Source organism: Osmerus mordax, chromosome 14 (assembly GCF_038355195.1).
Source record: "Osmerus mordax isolate fOsmMor3 chromosome 14, fOsmMor3.pri, whole genome shotgun sequence".
Classification (NCBI taxonomy): Eukaryota; Metazoa; Chordata; class Actinopteri; order Osmeriformes; family Osmeridae; genus Osmerus; species Osmerus mordax.
The window spans coordinates 10,756,410-10,774,310 of record NC_090063.1 but is presented as its reverse complement, the minus strand read 5'-3'; the positions used below and the strand labels follow the sequence as shown (position 1 = coordinate 10,774,310).

General features: G+C 45.4%; 4 protein-coding genes across 5 annotated transcripts; 3 read left to right on the top strand and 1 right to left on the bottom strand.

The window, feature by feature from the left end:
* Window positions 1-144: 144 nt before the first annotated feature.
* On the top strand, window positions 145-3,407 carry rps6 (ribosomal protein S6). The gene is made up of 6 exons (XM_067250762.1): window positions 145-186; window positions 1,038-1,169; window positions 1,619-1,829; window positions 2,169-2,315; window positions 2,988-3,145; window positions 3,276-3,407. Exons 1-6 carry the CDS (start codon window positions 181-183, stop codon window positions 3,369-3,371), a joined length of 750 nt encoding a protein of 249 aa, XP_067106863.1. The 5' UTR covers window positions 145-180; the 3' UTR covers window positions 3,372-3,407.
* Window positions 3,408-4,791: 1,384 nt separating this feature from the next.
* On the bottom strand, window positions 4,792-7,472 carry LOC136956860 (perilipin-2-like). Of its 2 annotated transcripts, none has more exons than XM_067250881.1 (8): window positions 7,452-7,472; window positions 7,262-7,323; window positions 6,954-7,149; window positions 6,671-6,753; window positions 6,254-6,530; window positions 5,838-6,022; window positions 5,284-5,349; window positions 4,792-5,209 (listed from the first exon to the last, which is right to left on the bottom strand). In XM_067250881.1, exons 2-8 carry the CDS (start codon window positions 7,286-7,288, stop codon window positions 4,838-4,840), a joined length of 1,206 nt encoding a protein of 401 aa, XP_067106982.1. In that variant the 5' UTR covers window positions 7,289-7,323; window positions 7,452-7,472; the 3' UTR covers window positions 4,792-4,837. The 2 variants fall into 2 exon arrangements, with proteins under 2 accessions (XP_067106982.1, XP_067106983.1); XM_067250882.1 differs by having other exon boundaries at window positions 5,287-5,349.
* Window positions 7,473-8,668: 1,196 nt separating this feature from the next.
* LOC136955973 (stabilizer of axonemal microtubules 2-like) lies at window positions 8,669-10,368 on the top strand. Its single transcript, XM_067249761.1, has 3 exons — window positions 8,669-8,691; window positions 8,988-9,193; window positions 9,329-10,368. The coding sequence occupies exons 1-3, from the start codon at window positions 8,669-8,671 to the stop codon at window positions 10,366-10,368; spliced, it is 1,269 nt and encodes a 422-aa protein (XP_067105862.1).
* Window positions 10,369-11,024: 656 nt separating this feature from the next.
* On the top strand, window positions 11,025-17,820 carry LOC136956798 (WD40 repeat-containing protein SMU1-like). The gene is made up of 12 exons (XM_067250794.1): window positions 11,025-11,050; window positions 11,282-11,492; window positions 11,737-11,889; window positions 12,113-12,223; window positions 12,861-12,989; window positions 13,503-13,622; window positions 14,239-14,355; window positions 14,723-14,850; window positions 15,797-15,923; window positions 16,000-16,167; window positions 16,618-16,770; window positions 17,159-17,820. Exons 1-12 carry the CDS (start codon window positions 11,025-11,027, stop codon window positions 17,255-17,257), a joined length of 1,542 nt encoding a protein of 513 aa, XP_067106895.1. The 3' UTR covers window positions 17,258-17,820.
* The last annotated feature ends 81 nt before the right edge of the window (window positions 17,821-17,901 follow it).

The window sequence follows — 17,901 nt, the reverse complement described above, 5'->3', positions numbered from 1 at the left end:
TTTTTATAAACATATTTTTGTTTGTTTTCATGTTCCATTCTCTGTAACATTTCGGTCATCTTCGTTTCGGTGAAATGACGCAGTGTGTTCTCGCGATGACAGTCAATCCCTATGTGAGCCAGCGAGGCGGATATCCGTTCTCTTTTCGGTGGCGGACCGTTGTCGAGTCAGTTTTCCAAAATGAAGGTATGAGAAAACAAACGATTTTATAGCTTTATCACTTGTTTATTCGTGTTAATTTTGTGGCATTCTGGAAGCCCACTCTTTCAAGGCTGCAAAACTGTCACCGATATAGTTATATATTCTTCAGGATTTTGGGATGCGTATAGATAATGTGGGGAGTAGCGAAGGCTGACAACGTTTGTTAAACCGTAAACATGGCCGCCTCCTAGGAAAGAAATGTGCATGACAACCGGTCATTGATAGCCACGTAACTCAAAATCTAAATGTGAATGTATAAGCCATTGCTGTCCGCAATGGTGTAGAGGTATTAAACACTCACCAAGATATGCTGTCAGGCAGGTTTGGTCAATCGTTTTGTATGACTGGGTGCTGTAACAAGAGTTAACGATAACTTCGCAGGGTGCTGCTGGCCCACCACCAGGTTGCTAGCTAGCGAGCTAGCTCGGATACCTTCACTAATATACGGAGACATCATACTGTTCATTGTAGTAATGTTAATTAATCTGATTATTGCGAATTTTGCTTGACAAGCAGTTTGATGTTAACATGCACAAATCAAGGCGTCCGATTAAGTGATCCGATTGTCGAGTTAGTACCGATAGTCTGTTAGTAAATTACTTGTTTGTGCAAACTTCCTTGGCGAATAAAGTTGATTCCGATTCTGTTATACCCGCTATCCACATCCGTCGTGAGTTAATGACACCAAAAATTAAGACGTTGATTCATAAATGTAGCTAATTATGGTGGTATTTAAATTGATGTGAAAATGGGTTGCAACATTACTTTACCATGTCCATCAACGTTTTTGAAAAGGCTCGCAATTCATGCTAATAAATCCCATGTCTTCATTTCAGCTGAATATCTCATTCCCCGCCACTGGCTGTCAGAAGCTGATCGAAGTTGACGATGAGCGAAAGCTACGTACCTTCTATGAGAAGCGCATGGCCACAGAAGTGGCAGCTGACCCCCTGGGAGATGAGTGGAAGGTGAGTGCCACAGTTTCACTTCCCACCTCAGGTTCTCTTTGGGGAGGAAAAAACTTCAGGGGCAAAGAAATCATCTAAGAGCTGGCACACCAGTAGACCGTTCCTGGCTGGCCTGTAGCCTGGAAGGGGGGACAGCGTGTTGCTATAGTAACTGTGGAGCTGCTTTACCAGGTGCAACCTGACCCTCTGACCATGGCTGGTTGAACTGCATTGTTCTCTCAATATTTACCACAGCTGACTGTAGTTATTAGTTAGATTGGGAGTCCTGTACATAATGCTAAGTTTACACTTGCAACAATTACCTGTCTAATCCCATTTCTCAATATAGTAATTTCTCAGGAATACCCCCCCCCCCAATTATTGTAAGTGTAACAGAAGGCTGTTCTGTACTGAGGAAAGCCAAACGCTCAGTTTTCCTGCGCTGATCGGCTTTTGTACCTCCTTCCCAGGGCTACGTTGTGCGCATCAGCGGAGGCAATGACAAGCAGGGCTTCCCCATGAAGCAGGGCGTGCTGACCCACGGCCGTGTGCGCCTGCTCCTCAGCAAGGGCCACTCCTGCTACCGTCCCCGCAGGACCGGAGAGCGCAAGCGCAAGTCGGTGCGCGGCTGCATCGTGGATGCCAACCTCAGCGTGCTCAACCTGGTCATCATCAGGAAAGGTAAGGAGCTGAACACCGGTCTCAGATTTTCTTCCTTGTAGAACTGTTATGGCGGGCCCAGTTTGGGGCATGGCTTAGCGTTCTCCTGGCTCACCAGTAGACCGTTCCTGGCTGGCCTGTAGCCTTGAAGGGGGGACAGTGTGTTGCCATAGTAACTGTGAAGCTGCTTTACCAGATGCAACCTGACCCTCTGACCATGGCTGGTTGAACTGCATTGCTCTCTCAATTAAATGCCTCTGGACTTGTTCTGCTGGCTTGTTCTTTTGAGTGGTTCAGGGTGCGGAGGTCACATCAAGAATGCGGTTTCCTCTGACCCGTTGCATCGCGTCTTTTCCCCAGGTGAGAAGGAAATCCCTGGGCTGACCGACAGCACCGTCCCTCGCCGCCTGGGACCCAAGAGGGCCAGCAAGATCCGCAAGCTCTTCAACCTGGCCAAGGAGGACGACGTCAGGCAGTATGTGGTGAGGAGACCCGTGACTAAAGAAGGTAAGCCCGACACTGCTGCTCGCTAGAAGGGGAAACGCTTCTGTCGTTCAGACGTGGTTTAGGACAAAGGTGCATGTGAGATACCTTGTGATGTCTTTGTGATTTTTCATGCATAAAGCTAACAAATAACAATCGCTTTGATCATTTGGGGAGTTTTTCACTGCTGTAAATTTTGGCAGAATGCATGTTGGAAGTGCACAGTAAAAGTGAACATGGATGGACACAGATATATGAAGCTCGAGTTGGTGTCTGTCAATTGCATAACTTTCGTATAATTGAGCTGGCTCGGTAAATAATTTGTCTGACAGTTACATGGGTTATAATCAGAAACAAGTGTTACCAGTCTGGCACACCAGTAGACCGTTCTTGGCTGGCCTGTAGCCTTGAAGGGGGGACAGCGTGTTGCTATAGTAACTGTGAAGCTGCTCTACCAGATGCAACCTGACCCTCTGACCATGGCTGGTTGAACTGCATTGCTCTCTCAAAATATTTGATTATACTGATCTTGACCAAGATTCTGGTTTGAGTTTTGTATTTAAATGTATATTTGGCTTGTTATTCAGCAAGTATCCTTACTATGTTTTGCAATATACTGTTGCTCTGCAAAAAAAAGGTTGACATATGCAGAGACTGTGGCCAATGACTCACCCCCTTCCACCCGTCTCTCCCCAGGTAAGAAGCCCAGAACCAAGGCTCCCAGGATCCAGAGACTGGTGACCCCCCGTGTGCTGCAGCACAAGCGTCACCGCATCGCCCTGAAGAGGCAGCGCACCCAGAAGAACAAGGAGGAGGCCTCAGAGTATGCCAAGCTGCTCGCCAAGAGGATGAAGGTATGCACCCGCCTCGAATCCACCTCCCGACACAACAGAAAAGCCCCTCACTGGCCGGGGTTATTTGTGGAAAGCCTTTTAAAGGTAGTATGCAATGACAGACATCTTTTTTGTGTGCGTGTGTTTGCAGGAGGCCAAAGAGAAGCGTCAGGAACAGATCGCCAAGAGACGCCGTCTGTCTTCCCTGAGGGCGTCCACGTCCAAGTCCGAGTCCAGCCAGAAGTGAAATGTAACTCTGAATTAAACAAAGGTTTTGCTCAAATACTGCTGGTGTTTCTTTATTATTGTTATCACTATGGTCTTTATGGGTGAAATATTAAACTTTTTTCTACCCCTAAAAAAACTATGGCAATGTAAAATGGTTGAATTTGGGGGGGAAAGTATGCTCAAATAGTTGTCCTGTTAGAATGTTTCTTAACACAGGAATTCAGGGTTAAAGAACATGTCTTGTCTAGACAGATGGAACTAGGTGAGGAATGTACCCAAGGGGATTGTTGGAGAATTAGTGGTACAAGGTCGATGTACCTAATTAGGTTGGCAAACTAAGCATGGATAAATGTGAAGAAACATTGAAGATTCTTAAATGGAAATGTTTCTTCATCACTGACCTCTGCTGGCTTCCATTGGTTGGTGCTCCCCCCTCGAGGCTGTTCACCAGGGGTGTTTTTATCTAGCCACTAAGAGTTCTACTAAAAAGCAGTAAGTTCTTAGTGTAGTGTTTCCTCCTAAAACCTATTCAAAGCTGCTGAGGGTTTGTCTGCCTTAGCTGCATTTTCCTTGTGGCATAGGGTTGTCAACCTGTTGATCTCCTGTGTGACTGGATCCCTGATCACCTATCATAATACCCTTGTGATTAAGGTGACACTTAATAGCTTATCACAAAATGTATATAATCCAAGGTGGATTGTCAGCAATAGACATTTTAGGATTGTGATTTGGTTTTGAGTGACCTAGGAATCCTCTCGACCAGTGGTTCTCAAACTATGGCATGCGGCGTACCACACTGGTGGTACGTGTGCCCCCTTCTAATGGTACGCGGAGGAATCTCAGAAATATTTACCTTAGCCATGATATAATTGAAAACATTTCAAATCACATTTGCCTTCCCTATATTTGTTTCGAAACAAATGTTGGCACGCGCTACTACCTGACTTCCCGGGTATTGGCGCATGCAAACATCCACAATAGTTACTGCGTGAACTGTGTAGCTCAATAGGGGTAGGCTTACGCTTCTGTATTTTAACTTCAGTCATAATGGTGGTATGGGGTGTAAAAAGTTGGTGAACCACTGCTCTAGACTACCACTAACTTTTAAAATTAATGACTAATTTTAGTGCAAAACTGCTTTGATAAAGTTTTAGAGCAAAGAATTAAGACCATCTTCAGTTTCTCCTACATTGGCAAATTACAAACTAATTTTAGCCATAAGATGTTTTGTGTATACAGCTCCAGTTTTGATGGCCTTTTTGGACCACTGTTGCATGTGAGGGGGGACTGACAATGGTTACAGCAAATGATTCACCTTATACCATAAATGGGAATGGTTCAGTATGGCTTCCTGGTGATTTGAAACCCACTGCTTGCATGTAGATGCTATTAGATACAGTCCATATCTAACGGTGTGTAGAACAATGACAAGGTCAAAGAACATGCATTGTAAATTTATTAAACACCTGACTTCCAGAATATGAATCAGTAATGCTGGAGAAATGGAGCACTACGCCTCTTCTGGAATGTGGACGCTTTGCTAGAAGCCTTCTTCTCGGGAGAGCTGGGAGAAACAGGGCCCTTCCTGAGGAAGGAGGGCCCCACCAGCCAGTTTAGGGGTGTGTTGTGGACCAGGTAGTCCAGGATTCCATCCAGGGAAGCCAGAGTGAGTGTGTGGTCCTGGGCAGCAGTCCCACTGAAGTTGTTGTAGATCTGGGAGGCACATAGCAGCATGCACAGCGCCCGCTGTTGGAGGTGGCTGGGGAGGTTGTTGAGGTTCCAACTCAGGGAGAAGTTGCTGGTCTGCAGCTGGCTGTCGTGGCCTGTGGCTGCTACCAGACTATGGAACACGTCTTTCTGATGACATGAGGTAAGGATTTGAATATAAAACTTGATATATCTTGAAACCAACTGAAAACTGACAATCCAACTACCTCCGTCTCCTTGACTTCCTGCTTCCCTAGGTTGGTCCATCTTAACAATCCGCCCAGCTTGTCCTGTACACACCATGACAGAACCGTTAGTACAGTTTTGATAAACTTGTTGAAAAAATTAGTGTTCATATTTGATCAATCAACTGTTGGAAGAAACAAGCGGAGCGGGACTCAAGACTGCTGCGTCATTCATGTCATAGATAATACGCACAATCCAATTATTTTCACCAACAACGTTAAAATGTGGTGGCCTAGTTAAGACCAGGAGTTCTCTCTTGCTGACTAAGTGCGTTACAAAAGCACAATTTCCGTTTTATCTCTACCATCCTAGCTTTCAGCCTTTTTTTCTGTCTGCAAATATGTCAAGGGAATGAGGATCTAAGCTGTCGTCCACTGAGGAAGAGACAATCTCAGCTGGTATTCTCAGGCACAGCTGTCACGAAGGAGAACCATACCGCCAACGTGTCTGTATCTGTACACTCAAATCGTGTTGAATACTACGCAAGCCTTCTGACTCAACCCCCAGTTCTAGCGGCTCTGTCCAGACTCACCAGGTCCATGCTGTGTCGGAGCAGGGAGACTGACTCCTGACTGTGGACTCTGACGGAGTGCACATTGTCCGCTGTCTGGCGGTAGGCTCTCCTGCACACTTTGGTTGTAAGGGACACCAGACGGGCAGAGTTACCGGGTCTGGCTGGAACCAGTTCAAAGCCTTTCACCGTCTTCACCTGTTCCTCTGGGGGCAACATGTGAACCGTGAGGAAAGAACCCTGAATCTCAGTGTTTCTGCTCAGGCTCCCATGAGAAGATAACATACCAGGACTTTGTAAGGAATATGTTGAATGGGACATTTTCAACCACCAGCTGGATGTTTAATGAAATGAAATGTGACGGAGTTCCAAACTAAGTTCTCAGTGGAGAAGCTGACCATGTGAACTGAACCATGATGTTAACAGTTGTGACTCACCCATCTCTTCATCGGTTGGTGGAAGGGCTTGGTCAACCAGGATTTCAGACATGCTCAATGCAGAGTCCAGTCCGTCGCTAGCCAGGCGGGCGGCTCTCCTGATGGGCACGACATTGAGCCCACCAGCTTCTATCAGCACAAAGGTCTCTGTCAACACTTCTTTCGTTCTCCCAGCCAGACCAACGATGGAGTATAACACACAGTCCTTGGCTCCGTGGATCGCGATGGACATTGCCGCTCTCGCTTCCAACATCATACTCTTGGCACTGGAGACAATCTTGGTGGTGTACAGAATTATTATTAAACATCAAAGCCACAGGAGTTCCTACACTGATAGTTTGTCAAAGTGATCTGCAAGTGTGAATTATGACAGTGTAGTAGCCTGGATCTATAATAGGGCAGAAAAATGAGACTGACCTGCTCGGAAGGCTTGTGAAGGACTGGGAAAGCGCTTTCAAGCTTATCCAAACCTTTGCATGCAAGCTCATTCACAACCAAAACTAAAACAGAAATTAGTCAATCAGCAGTGATTGACTTGGGCTAAAGCCACTAGAAAATCTATGTAAATCTATGCACTTCAGATGGAAAATGAAAACAAACTTGTTCCACAACATCGTTATCCAACCGTAAACAAGGAAGAAACTCTTCAGAATGTTATTCGTACCACGGCAACACAACGCTAACTTTTCTTTTTACATACTTTGCGGCTCCAGTTTGAAAAAGATGGGAGCGGCGCCTTCATAAGCCACTGAGCTTATGCTCTTCACGCCGGTCTCCACCACCTCGCACATGGACTTGATGTAGGGGTGTGTGCGCTTTGTGTCACAGTAAAGCACGGATACAAGCACATACGCCGAGTTTACCACGGGGAGGGTGGCCATGCGATAAATTGCACTCTGAAAGAAAATTGTTTTGCTAAATATATCATAATGAAATATGTACAAAAGATTGTCAACGGAAAAACATGATCTCAGCAGATATAGGCCTTCAAACTTTATTTGCACCAACCTGACTTTTGATTGTTCCAGGCGTCATGTTTGGCAGTGCTTGAGATTTAAATTTTTCAACGTCTGGTTGTGGAGTGGTTGTTATAATAATTTACATTAAATGGCGTCATTTCTGTTATATTAGTATCTAAAATGTGTTTTATTATAGCAGCGCAATCACATTGCAAACTTTTTTGTTAGACATAGCCTACCTGTGAGCTCTTTGTCGATGCAAACACACTTCTCTCTCGCGTTTCGTGAGGTAGTCTACGTACATGGCCTTGAAAGCGTAATGACGAATTCGCACGTGACATTAATCGTGCATTCAAGGAGATACATTTTAATTGTTAATTAGTGTTTATAATTATTCATTTGACAAAATTAGATGATTGCGCACAAAGAAATAGAGCAAGATGGAGCAAACGCATGAAAGTTTATTTCTTTCCGCTTCTAGAATATCTTGGCTCAATTATGTAAATGTGGCATTAGCTAAATACATTTAAAAGTATCCACAAAAGACTGCCAATAGTCCACATTTCCATGGTCCATTGTTCACTTTTCAGTGGGGTCGAAACGCCCATAGTACATTGGTCAAGGTACGTAATAGAGCTCTCCATGGTGCTGAACATGATGATCAAAGATATGGAGAGCGGCGGTTACTATGTGGCTTGTAAGATTACACAGGTAAAATATGAGCGATGATAATCCGACTCCGTGGAGAAATAAGGGAGTAATGATGATTTTAGACATGTAAACGCAATTGCATACGTCATAAACATCGATACGTTTGTTTGATTATGACATCAGTCCTAACATCTTAGAACCTACCACAACTCCCAAAGTTATGGGCTTGTAAGGAGTTTGTCCTTTGTTATGTTCGCGTTATTTGTGTGTGCAACTTTAAATATGAATTAATTTCTTATATTTTACGGAAATGAAGATAGGGACATTTTTCCAAAATGTTGTTTTTACTTTCTGAAGAAAAGTGAAATAGTTCCACAATTATTGAAGACAATAAATTAATTGACTTGGAGTAAATATGACGACCAAGTGCAAATGTCAGATCTGCACTTGTGGGTGAGTTTACAGTTGAGACAATTTGTGATGTCATGTGTCTGCCTGCACTGCATGAGCTGCGGCGAAGGTACCCATTGGTGACAGTGTCCCAAGTCCTTGAGTTGCTGTTGGAGTTCAAGATTGTCTCAATCCTTTCACATGGCTGAAGGCCTAATGAGGTTTTTAAAGATCTTTCTTATCTTTCAGTCGACATCAGTGTCCACATACACCTCAGCCCCTGGTTATCCCGACTTCCCTCCTTGATTCAGCTTGTGTACTGACCGAGTACCAAGATAAATTCTATTTTCATGAAGGCGTGGTACCCAGGAAGTCCAAAAAAGTAGTACAGGAATACAAGCCATCGGAAGCTGAGATGGATACCTCCACAACCTTCAGGTTAGCTGTTTTACACTGAAAGACTGTGAAGGCCATGGCATGCTTAGGGTTGCACTGTTTAGGCCATGTAGTGGTAGACTTACTTTGCTTGGTTTGCAGATACTGCATCCATGTTTGAGTTTTTATACCCCTTCACTTAACCCCTGAACTGAGTCAAACTCAGACTAGTCATTTGGGACAGCTAAGGGTTTTGCAAAGATCTGTAATACAAGTCATTTTGACACACTGGCAATCAAACTGCATTGTGATGTGTTTGTTTAAGCACTTTGTGCTAATAGAGATATTTGTTATTGCAGGTCTGACTACGTTCCACACACAGTGATACAGAGACCCAAGCCCAAGGCCTCCAGTACGTACATCACACCAACAGAGACCATGCTACTGACCACCACATACATGAGGGACTTCAAGCCATTCTCTGTCAACAAGAACATTGTTGGCAATAGAACTGCAAAATATGAAGTCCCAACGGTTAAAATGGACACCCAGTCGCTGTATAAAGGTATGGGCACACAAGCGACTGCAGCGTGGATTGAATACCAGTATTAAAAAAAAGGAGAAAAAAAAGATACATTCAGATTAACAGTATATGTACAGTTGCTCCAAGAGATGCTAATGCTCTGTTCTCAATCCACAGAGGATTACCAGTGTTGGGATGCAGTTCGACCAGACGCCATCCGAACCAGTGACAACCTGAAGGTGAGCGAGGATAAGTTCAGCGGGACAACAACATTCCAGGACCATTACTGCCCCAAACCTACAGCTGAGGTTCGAGAGAGTTTCAAGCCGACCCCTGATATCCAGGAGTCCCAACCGTTCGAGGGCATTTCCAACTACAAACTGATGTATGTGCCACACCAGACCCACCAGAGACTGCCCAAAACGAAAGTCCCTTACAAGCCCAACAGTGTGCCCTTCTGTGGGGTTAGCGTACACAGACAAGACTTCAAGGGGTTAAGAGGGGAGGTGGCCAAGTCCTTTAAAACCATATCCACTTATGAGGCCAGCACTGTCCCCTTCAAAGGTTGCTCGGAGACTAAGGACAAGTACAAGGCATGGCCTGTGCAGCAGTCTTTCCAGCGGAAAACCGACACACACTGCCTTCCGGAGGGTGACATTGAGTCAATCTCCACTGCCCACAAGGATTTTGGAGGCCAGATGGGCCAGCCGGCAGTGTTGGCTCGTCCACCCATCAAGGCCTGGTGCCAAGGGAAGCCCTTCAAGGCTCGCTCCACCATGAAGGAGGACTACCGTGCCTGGGAGGCTAAGAAGCGCAGTCAGGTGGTCCGTAGGGAGCAGATCAGCCCTCCCTCAGGGGCTTTCGAGACCACCACCACTAACCGGTCTGAGTACACCCAGAAGAGTGTCCCCCAGGCCGTCAGCTTCAAGCCAATACCGAAGGCAATGAGCCAGATGAAGCTGGATGACAACACTGTCTACAACACCTCGTACGTGACCCGGGAGTTCCGGCCCTGCCCTGCCAGCTTCAGCGACCCACCTGGCTTTCATTACAAGTCGAAGGGGAGCGGAGGACACCTGCTCTACCAAGCCGCTCCAGCAGAGGAGATGGGGCCAATCTGTCCAGCTTCCGCCACTGCTTCCATCGTGAGTGCCCAGCCCAGTCACATTGCTAAATCCAGGCCGGTCAAATCGTCTGTTCGCAAATGGGTTGGTTGATGCTGGGTTGTTTAGCCCCCTTTCATATATTATATGTAATCTCAGGACTGTGTTTGCATCAGAAATAAAGTTTTAATTCAAGTTATAAAGTTTATTTGAATGAGAAATTAATGTCTGGGTCAGGTACTACTAGATATTATATAATTGTCTTTCTCTGGCTGTGTGGGGGGCCAAGCTAGGGCCAGTTTAACTGTTAAAGGGGCCAGTTACATTAAACATTATTGTTGTCAGTCAATAACAGGTAAAAGACCATGCTTACAATTATTCAGACTGTACATTTAGGGGACACACAAGGGGGTGCAAGCTTATTGTGGCCCCCACGCCTCCCCACGCAGACATTGCCAGGTGATTTAAATGTGTCCCACATGTTATTCTGTTCTGTGCGATGTCGCAGACATGCAGCTCTTTCTGGGTGGATTGACAGCAGTGTGCACAATTGGATTTGCAAAAACGTCTCCTCTGGGGGGCGGGTGTCATGCCGCAGTTTTTTGGGGGTACCGCGGGGGTGGAGGTTTGCGGAGTGACTGCAACATGCGAGATACAAACGCACGTGGACTGGGCGGTCTCCAACAAACATCTTTCACGTGGCCTTCTTTAACGAGAGAACAGCGGAGTCAGAGTATCGTCATTTGGACTGCTGCATCTGGTCTGACATCATGGCTTTAGAGGTGGAATCTGCCGAGTAAGTGTATTCATATTTGTATTCATTATTGATAACTAAATTATTAAAAAAAAATTTATCCCATAAACTTTCCGAATGGACTCGTGTTATTTGTCATGTCCTATGTTGTTTGTCAACAAGTGATTGTAAAGAACATGGTAGCAAACAAATACTTAAAAATAATCTTCATGGCATTCGTTCTTCGAACTATATGTACATTTTCAATGTCCTCCGTAACTGTTTCTCCTCCAGCGTGATTCGTCTGATAATGCAATATTTGAAAGAGAACAATCTTTATCGGACGCTGACGACCCTGCAAGAGGAAACCACCGTTTCGCTCAACACCGTGGAGAGCATTGACAGCTTCGTGGCGGACATCAACAATGGCCATTGGGATACGGTTCTATTAGCTATCCAGTCACTCAAGCTCCCCGACAAAACCCTTATTGACCTCTATGAGCAGGTGAGATTGCGAAATAAAAAGACATTCTGACACAGTATTACTCCAATATATTTTCTCATACAGCCTACTCGTGTTTTAGGTAGAGCCCCCCAATTTTGATCTCTAAATAAAAGATGTTCTACCTTGAACAAATTCTGTTTTATAACCAACCACAAGAAAAGCTTTCACTGCTGTATGAAACATATTTTTCTTTACAAGGCTTAGGGGAAAACTAGACTTGACTAGGTGGTTTTCCTCCTGCTAGGTGGTCCTGGAGCTCATAGAGCTGAGAGAGCTGGGGGCAGCCCGTTCTCTCCTCCGACAGACAGACCCCATGATCATGCTGAAACAAACCCAGCCTGAGAGGTACACCCACCTGGAGAACCTGCTTGCTCGCTCCTACTTTGACCCCCATGAGGTAAGACCCCCCCCCCCCCATTCAGACTCCAAGGACCCCAAAACATACATTTCACATGTTTTTTTCTTGTATTCTATTACATCAGAAAAATATGGTATCTTGTAATTGACATTGCTCTCTCAACAGATCTCCTATAGTTACACAATTTAACAATGTCCATTGCTCATCTGGCAGCTGAGACCATTTTTTTCCTGTCCATCTGTTTTACCCGTTATGTGTATAGGCATATCCTGAGGGCAGCAGCAAGGAGAAAAGGCGGGCGATAATTTCCCAGGACCTTGCAGGGGAAGTCAGCGTGGTGCCACCCTCTCGTCTCATAGCCCTGCTGGGGCAGGTGAGTGTAAGTGTATCCATAACTTTACATAACTACTCTATTCTGCACTTCACTCGACTACAACAACCCATTGAAGATTTGACTCAGCATCTGAAACATTCCAGAATGCCAGTTTTGTCTTTTTTTTGCTGACTGTTATCTGTCTTGCTCTTGGTGACGGTTGCTGAAGTAATTTCTATGTTTGATCTCAAATCCAGCCTTGATAAACATTTGAAGTGGCCCTTTTCAGAGATTGTGTTTTTCAAATGTTGCCAATCCCTATTATCTTCCACAAATCCTAATCATTATTTCAGGAAAGAGCTGTTAGCTTATTTGCATGGTCTAAGCATTGCAGGAGCTGTGTGCCATTCCAACTGGTATGTGGTTTGACCTCACTGACTCCTTGTTATTGTCTTCCTCCTCTGCCTTCCTCTCTATCCTACTGTGTCACATCCTGTGCTTTCCCCTCCTCCGCCTGCGCTATGCCTGTGGCCTTGGATATCTGAAACTTATTTTAATGAATATCACTCTCTTCTTTCTCTACGTTTTTCCCTCCCACGGACTCAATCTCTTGCTCTCTCGCACCACTTCTCATTTACTGACTAACACACACACAACCCCCCCCCCCCCCCCCCCCCCACACACACACACACCCCAGTCTCTGAAGTGGCAGCAGCACCAGGGCCATCTCCCTGCAGTGATGACCATCGACCTGTTCAGGGGAAAGGAAGCAGTGAGAGACGTGGAGGAGGAGCGCTTCCCCAGCCAGCTATGCAGGCATATCAAGGTAGGCTGCACTGCGGCCTTCACGCTCACACCTACCCGCTGGACAGCCAATCATCTGGAAGACCCCCACATGGCCAGCCAATCCTGTTACATCAATATATATATATATATATAGTTTTTTTTTATAATTCTTTTTTACAAAGTTCAAAGTTTGTCACCACTGGTGGCGATGTTAAGCTTCTTTTTATACTTAGATCCTCAGACACACACACACACACACACAGAGACACACACACACACACACACATAGATCCTGGCCTGCAGGGCTCGGCCAGGGTCACTGCATGCACTTTCATCACTTAATTCAATGTACATCCAGAAATCATCTGTCATGCAGGGTTCTGCTCGTTAGGAAGTTTGCCGTCTGGCACTGGAACATAGTACAAGTCCAACTTAGCTTTTCCCTTAGACTGGAGGTTGATTACCCCTTTCTGTGGGTGCGATAGTGAAACTATTGCATGTACTGTGTAAACACTCAGTGTTAAAAGGTACAGCACTGTCGTCCACTGTTCAGTTTGGACACAAGTCCCACGTGGAGTGTGCTCGCTTCTCGCCAGACGGACAGTACCTTGTTACCGGGTCAGTGGACGGATTTATAGAGGTCTGGAACTTCACCACGGGCAAAATCCGAAAGGTAAGGACTTTTGTTTGTTAGTATTATGATTTGTTTTCTTTAACTGCATGGACATTCAGGAAAATCATTTTGTACTAGTTATCTAGTTATTTCAAGATGGCAGCCAAACTGTGTTGCCTGTACTAAGACTGTACATTGACTGTACAGTGTTTCAAATATCTTTGGAGTACCACAGAAAACACAGGGAAATAATTTGTTTTCTCTGCCACACACCTTTGGAATAAGGAGATCTCAGTTTAGATTGAAGAGGAATACAAGTGTGCATTCTTAATTTCTGGTCAGACTTCACTCACTCTTGGTGTCTCTCGGGGTGGTGAATGTAGGTCGCCTCACCCCTGATGATGTTGTCACAGTCATATGCCACCACTTTTTTAGGTAAAAAAATAAGCATCAGCTTAATTTTCATTGGCCACAGTTTTACGATGAGTTTTCTAGGAGACTTCCCTTTTGAACAACAAACATACACACAATTTGGTCCTACTTATTTCCCAATTTAAGTGATGCTGTGTTCTGTTCATCTGTCTGTTACAGTCCTTGCAAGTAGCAACTTATAGTAGGTAAGAGCAAAGCACTGGTATTTTATGAATGTGCAACTGTGTGTGTGTGTGTGGAACAGGATCTGAAGTACCAGGCCCAGGATAACTTCATGATGATGGACGAGGCTGTGCTGTGTCTGGGCTTCAGCAGGGACACAGAGATGCTGGCCACCGGAGCACAAGGCGGCAAGATCATGGTGCACCACCGTTTGTTAGAACAAGCATCTGTTGAAATGTCACTTCCCCCACTGACATTTATAGAGTTATTTATGCCACAAATGTTGTTAACTTGATGAGGTAGATCTTGGCTCAGGGATTGATTCTTGGGGAAAAAACGGAGCACACCAACTTTAATAGCCCCTTCTGGTACACTATTCAAAAGATGCTACAATTACAACAAAATAACATTCTGGAGCCATTAGAGCAAAAGCAGCTTTGTTACTGTGCACCAACATGTAATTAAATGCAAATTTTGATTCAACAGAAGCTTTCCTAGATATAGTTTGACACATCTAAAATAGTATGTTTTACGGCCCTGCCTCGTGTGTCTGTGTGGACACACAGGTGTGGAGGATCCAGAGCGGTCAGTGTCTGCGGAGGTTCGAGCGTGCACACAGCAAAGGAGTGACCTGCGTGAGCTTCTGCAGGGAGAGCAGCCAGCTGCTCAGCGCATCCTTTGACCACACCGTCCGGTAAGACGCTGTCACCTGGCGTCGGATGACGCAGCCTTGCGGCCCTGTTCGCTCGGCCTCACGTTGTCGAAAACTCTCTAACATGGAAAAAGTGCACGGCTGGTTGCATCCTGACTGTACGCCCACACATGCACCCATCAGGGCACTCTCATCCCCACCCTCTCGTGCACTGTCTCTTCTCTCACACACGCTCACGCACACTCACTCGCGCACACACACTCGTGCACACACACTCGCCCACACACACACCTTCACAACATGGCACAGCGTATCAAGAACCCCCACTTGTCTTGACAGTTCTATTACCAGATGCGAAGAGGAGAAAAAATTACCTCTCATCTCCCTCTCTGCTGAGATGTCCCTCCCCCCCACACAGTACGTGGGCCTGTGCTCTTCCGGTGTATGAGCAGCACATGGGCTGTGTGGGCGTATCCCCGAGATGCCATGTGCCCAGGGACAGAGCTGAGATGCGTGCCTCCACACTGCATGCCACGAGCTGCCAGTCTGGGATCTTATTTGGGAAGCAAACTCTCTCTTTTATGCCAGGGAGGGGGGAGAAGGAAGGAAGGATAAAAAGAGGGGTAGATGGAAAAAGAGAGGGAAGAGAGGCACATTAGTGGAGTTTAGCAGCTGTCTTGTCACAGTGCGCACTGTTGCAAATCTTCATTCAGACACTCAGAGAGATCTGGTACTAGCTTGGCATATCAAAGCCCATGGCAACTCGTGTCTAAAATTAGAGAAGACCTTATCATGACATTTCCCAAGATTGCTTATGTCTTGAGTGTGAAATTGATTACAGTAATGTACTATTTTATACCAAGTTAAGAACCTTGAATGACATTTTTGACCTTCGTAAAGTTCAAAACATAGTAATAATATTGAAAGTGAAAAGCCATGGTAGTAGTATTGAATGATTCCTTTCACCTCCCAACCATTTTGTTTGCAGGATCCACGGGCTGAAGTCCGGCAAGACCCTGAAGGAGTTCAGAGGCCACACCTCTTTTGTGAACGAGGCGCGGTTCACCCAGGACGACCATTTCATCATGAGCGCCTCGTCGGACGGCACGGTGAAGGTAGCGCACCTGGGCAGGGGAGGGTGCTGCTAGGAGTAGAGTACATCCTAACAACGGCCCCCTCTCATGGTTTCAGATGTGGAATGTGAAGACCACGGAATGCGCTCACACGTTCAAATCGCTGGGCACGTCGTCGAGCTCCAACATCGCTGTCACCAGCGTGATCCTCATGCCCAAGAACCCCGAGCACTTTGTGGTGTGTAGCCGCTCCAACACAGTGGTCATCATGAACATGCAGGGTCAGGTAAGACACAACCACAGTCACGCTCACTCAATCAATCCTGCAGTGACTGTATTTCGTCAATAGTTCATAATCCATGATAATTAGTGTGGCCGGGATTAGCCATTGATTTCACAAGACCACACTAACTGAAGTACTGGTGAGCTTTGACTTAACTCTTTCAGTGCCTGACTGAGAGTAGGGGACGGCGATAAGACGAAGGTCTTTCACACAGACATGCAGTCTATCATATTGAATTCTCATTGTTAGGCATTTCAGTGCTGTACAAATATTTAACACTCTTCAGTTTCGTAACCACATTTGCATGAATTTGCATGGATGTTTACCTAGACGCAATTTTTTATGAATTGACTTATTGTGAACTCCTAGAAGATTGATGTAAACTGGAATCAAATGAATACAAACAAACAAACGAGTTTGGTGTCATGAGGTGTTCTCGCTCTCTCTCTCCAGATTGTGCGAAGCTTTAGCTCGGGGAGGAGGGAAGGGGGAGACTTTGTGTGCTGTGCTCTGTCACCCCGAGGGGAGTGGATCTACTGTGTTGGGGAGGATTCTGTCCTCTACTGCTTCAGCACAGTGACTGGGAAGCTGGAGAGGACTCTGACTGTAAGGACCCACTGTTAAACACAAACCAGTCTTCAGCCAAGTTTTAGCCGTAGCTAACAGTAGCTGACAGTATGTAGCACGACACAGCTTTGTAGCATGTTAGCTGAAGCCAAGTACTGTTCCTGTCTACCCTGTCTCTAGAGAGGAAAGCTGTAAGTGTTAGATTGTGTAGAAAGAGCCATGGTTTCCAGTGTGTCCCAGAGGCTTTGACAGAGCTAGGCAAGGTACTAGTGGATATATATATTGTTTCCACTGTCACCAGTCAGTGACTCAAATTGTATTGGTAACTGGCAAGTGAATGGCCTTCCTGTTCAGCTTTCAATAAATTAACAAGAAACTGTCACGCTGTCAATATTCAACGCAATCTGAGGTTTGTTTGCCACCACAGGTCCACGAGAAAGCTGTGATTGGCATCGCCCACCACCCGCACCAGAACCTTCTTTCTACTTACAGCGAGGATGGCCTTCTCAAGTTTTGGAGGCCCTGAATGTTATACCAAGAGAGCCAACTCTTTTCACGTCTGGTCTACTACACACACTCCCAGCCCCATGGGAAAGCTGGTCGACGTGTCTCGTGTTCCGTTCTGGTTGGCTGAATGTAGCTTTCAAATGATCTCTGATTGGTTCATGTCGGATGTCTTTGGTTAGACATGCATGCTTGTTATATACATGTATTGAAGGGCTTTGCCAGCATGCTAGTTACCTACAATGTAACATGTAGACGGTCCTCTCTCACTGTCCTCTATGGTGGACATGTTAATTTATAAAACTAATGTCACTCATGGTACTATGGTAGATATTGGTTGGATATTTTTGCTATTACTACTGTATATTTATTCAAGAATATTGTCCTGTTTTTTTTTTATGTGTTCTGCATGAAAAAAGTCTCAGTACACCTGAATATCAAGCTATGGTTGTGTCTGTTCTTTTCTTCAAATTGTAGATTGAGGCAGTGTCTTGTGCGAGTAATGCCCATTCCATTTTGTTGCATTGAGATGTTGTATCAGACATTACATTGCCTGTACTATGTAGTAAAGCATTTTAAATGGTTGCTTGTAAGACATTAAGATTGAAACTGTTCTACAGTGAAGTTCTCTCTTTCAGCCTCTAAACTAAGTTACCCCCATGGTAT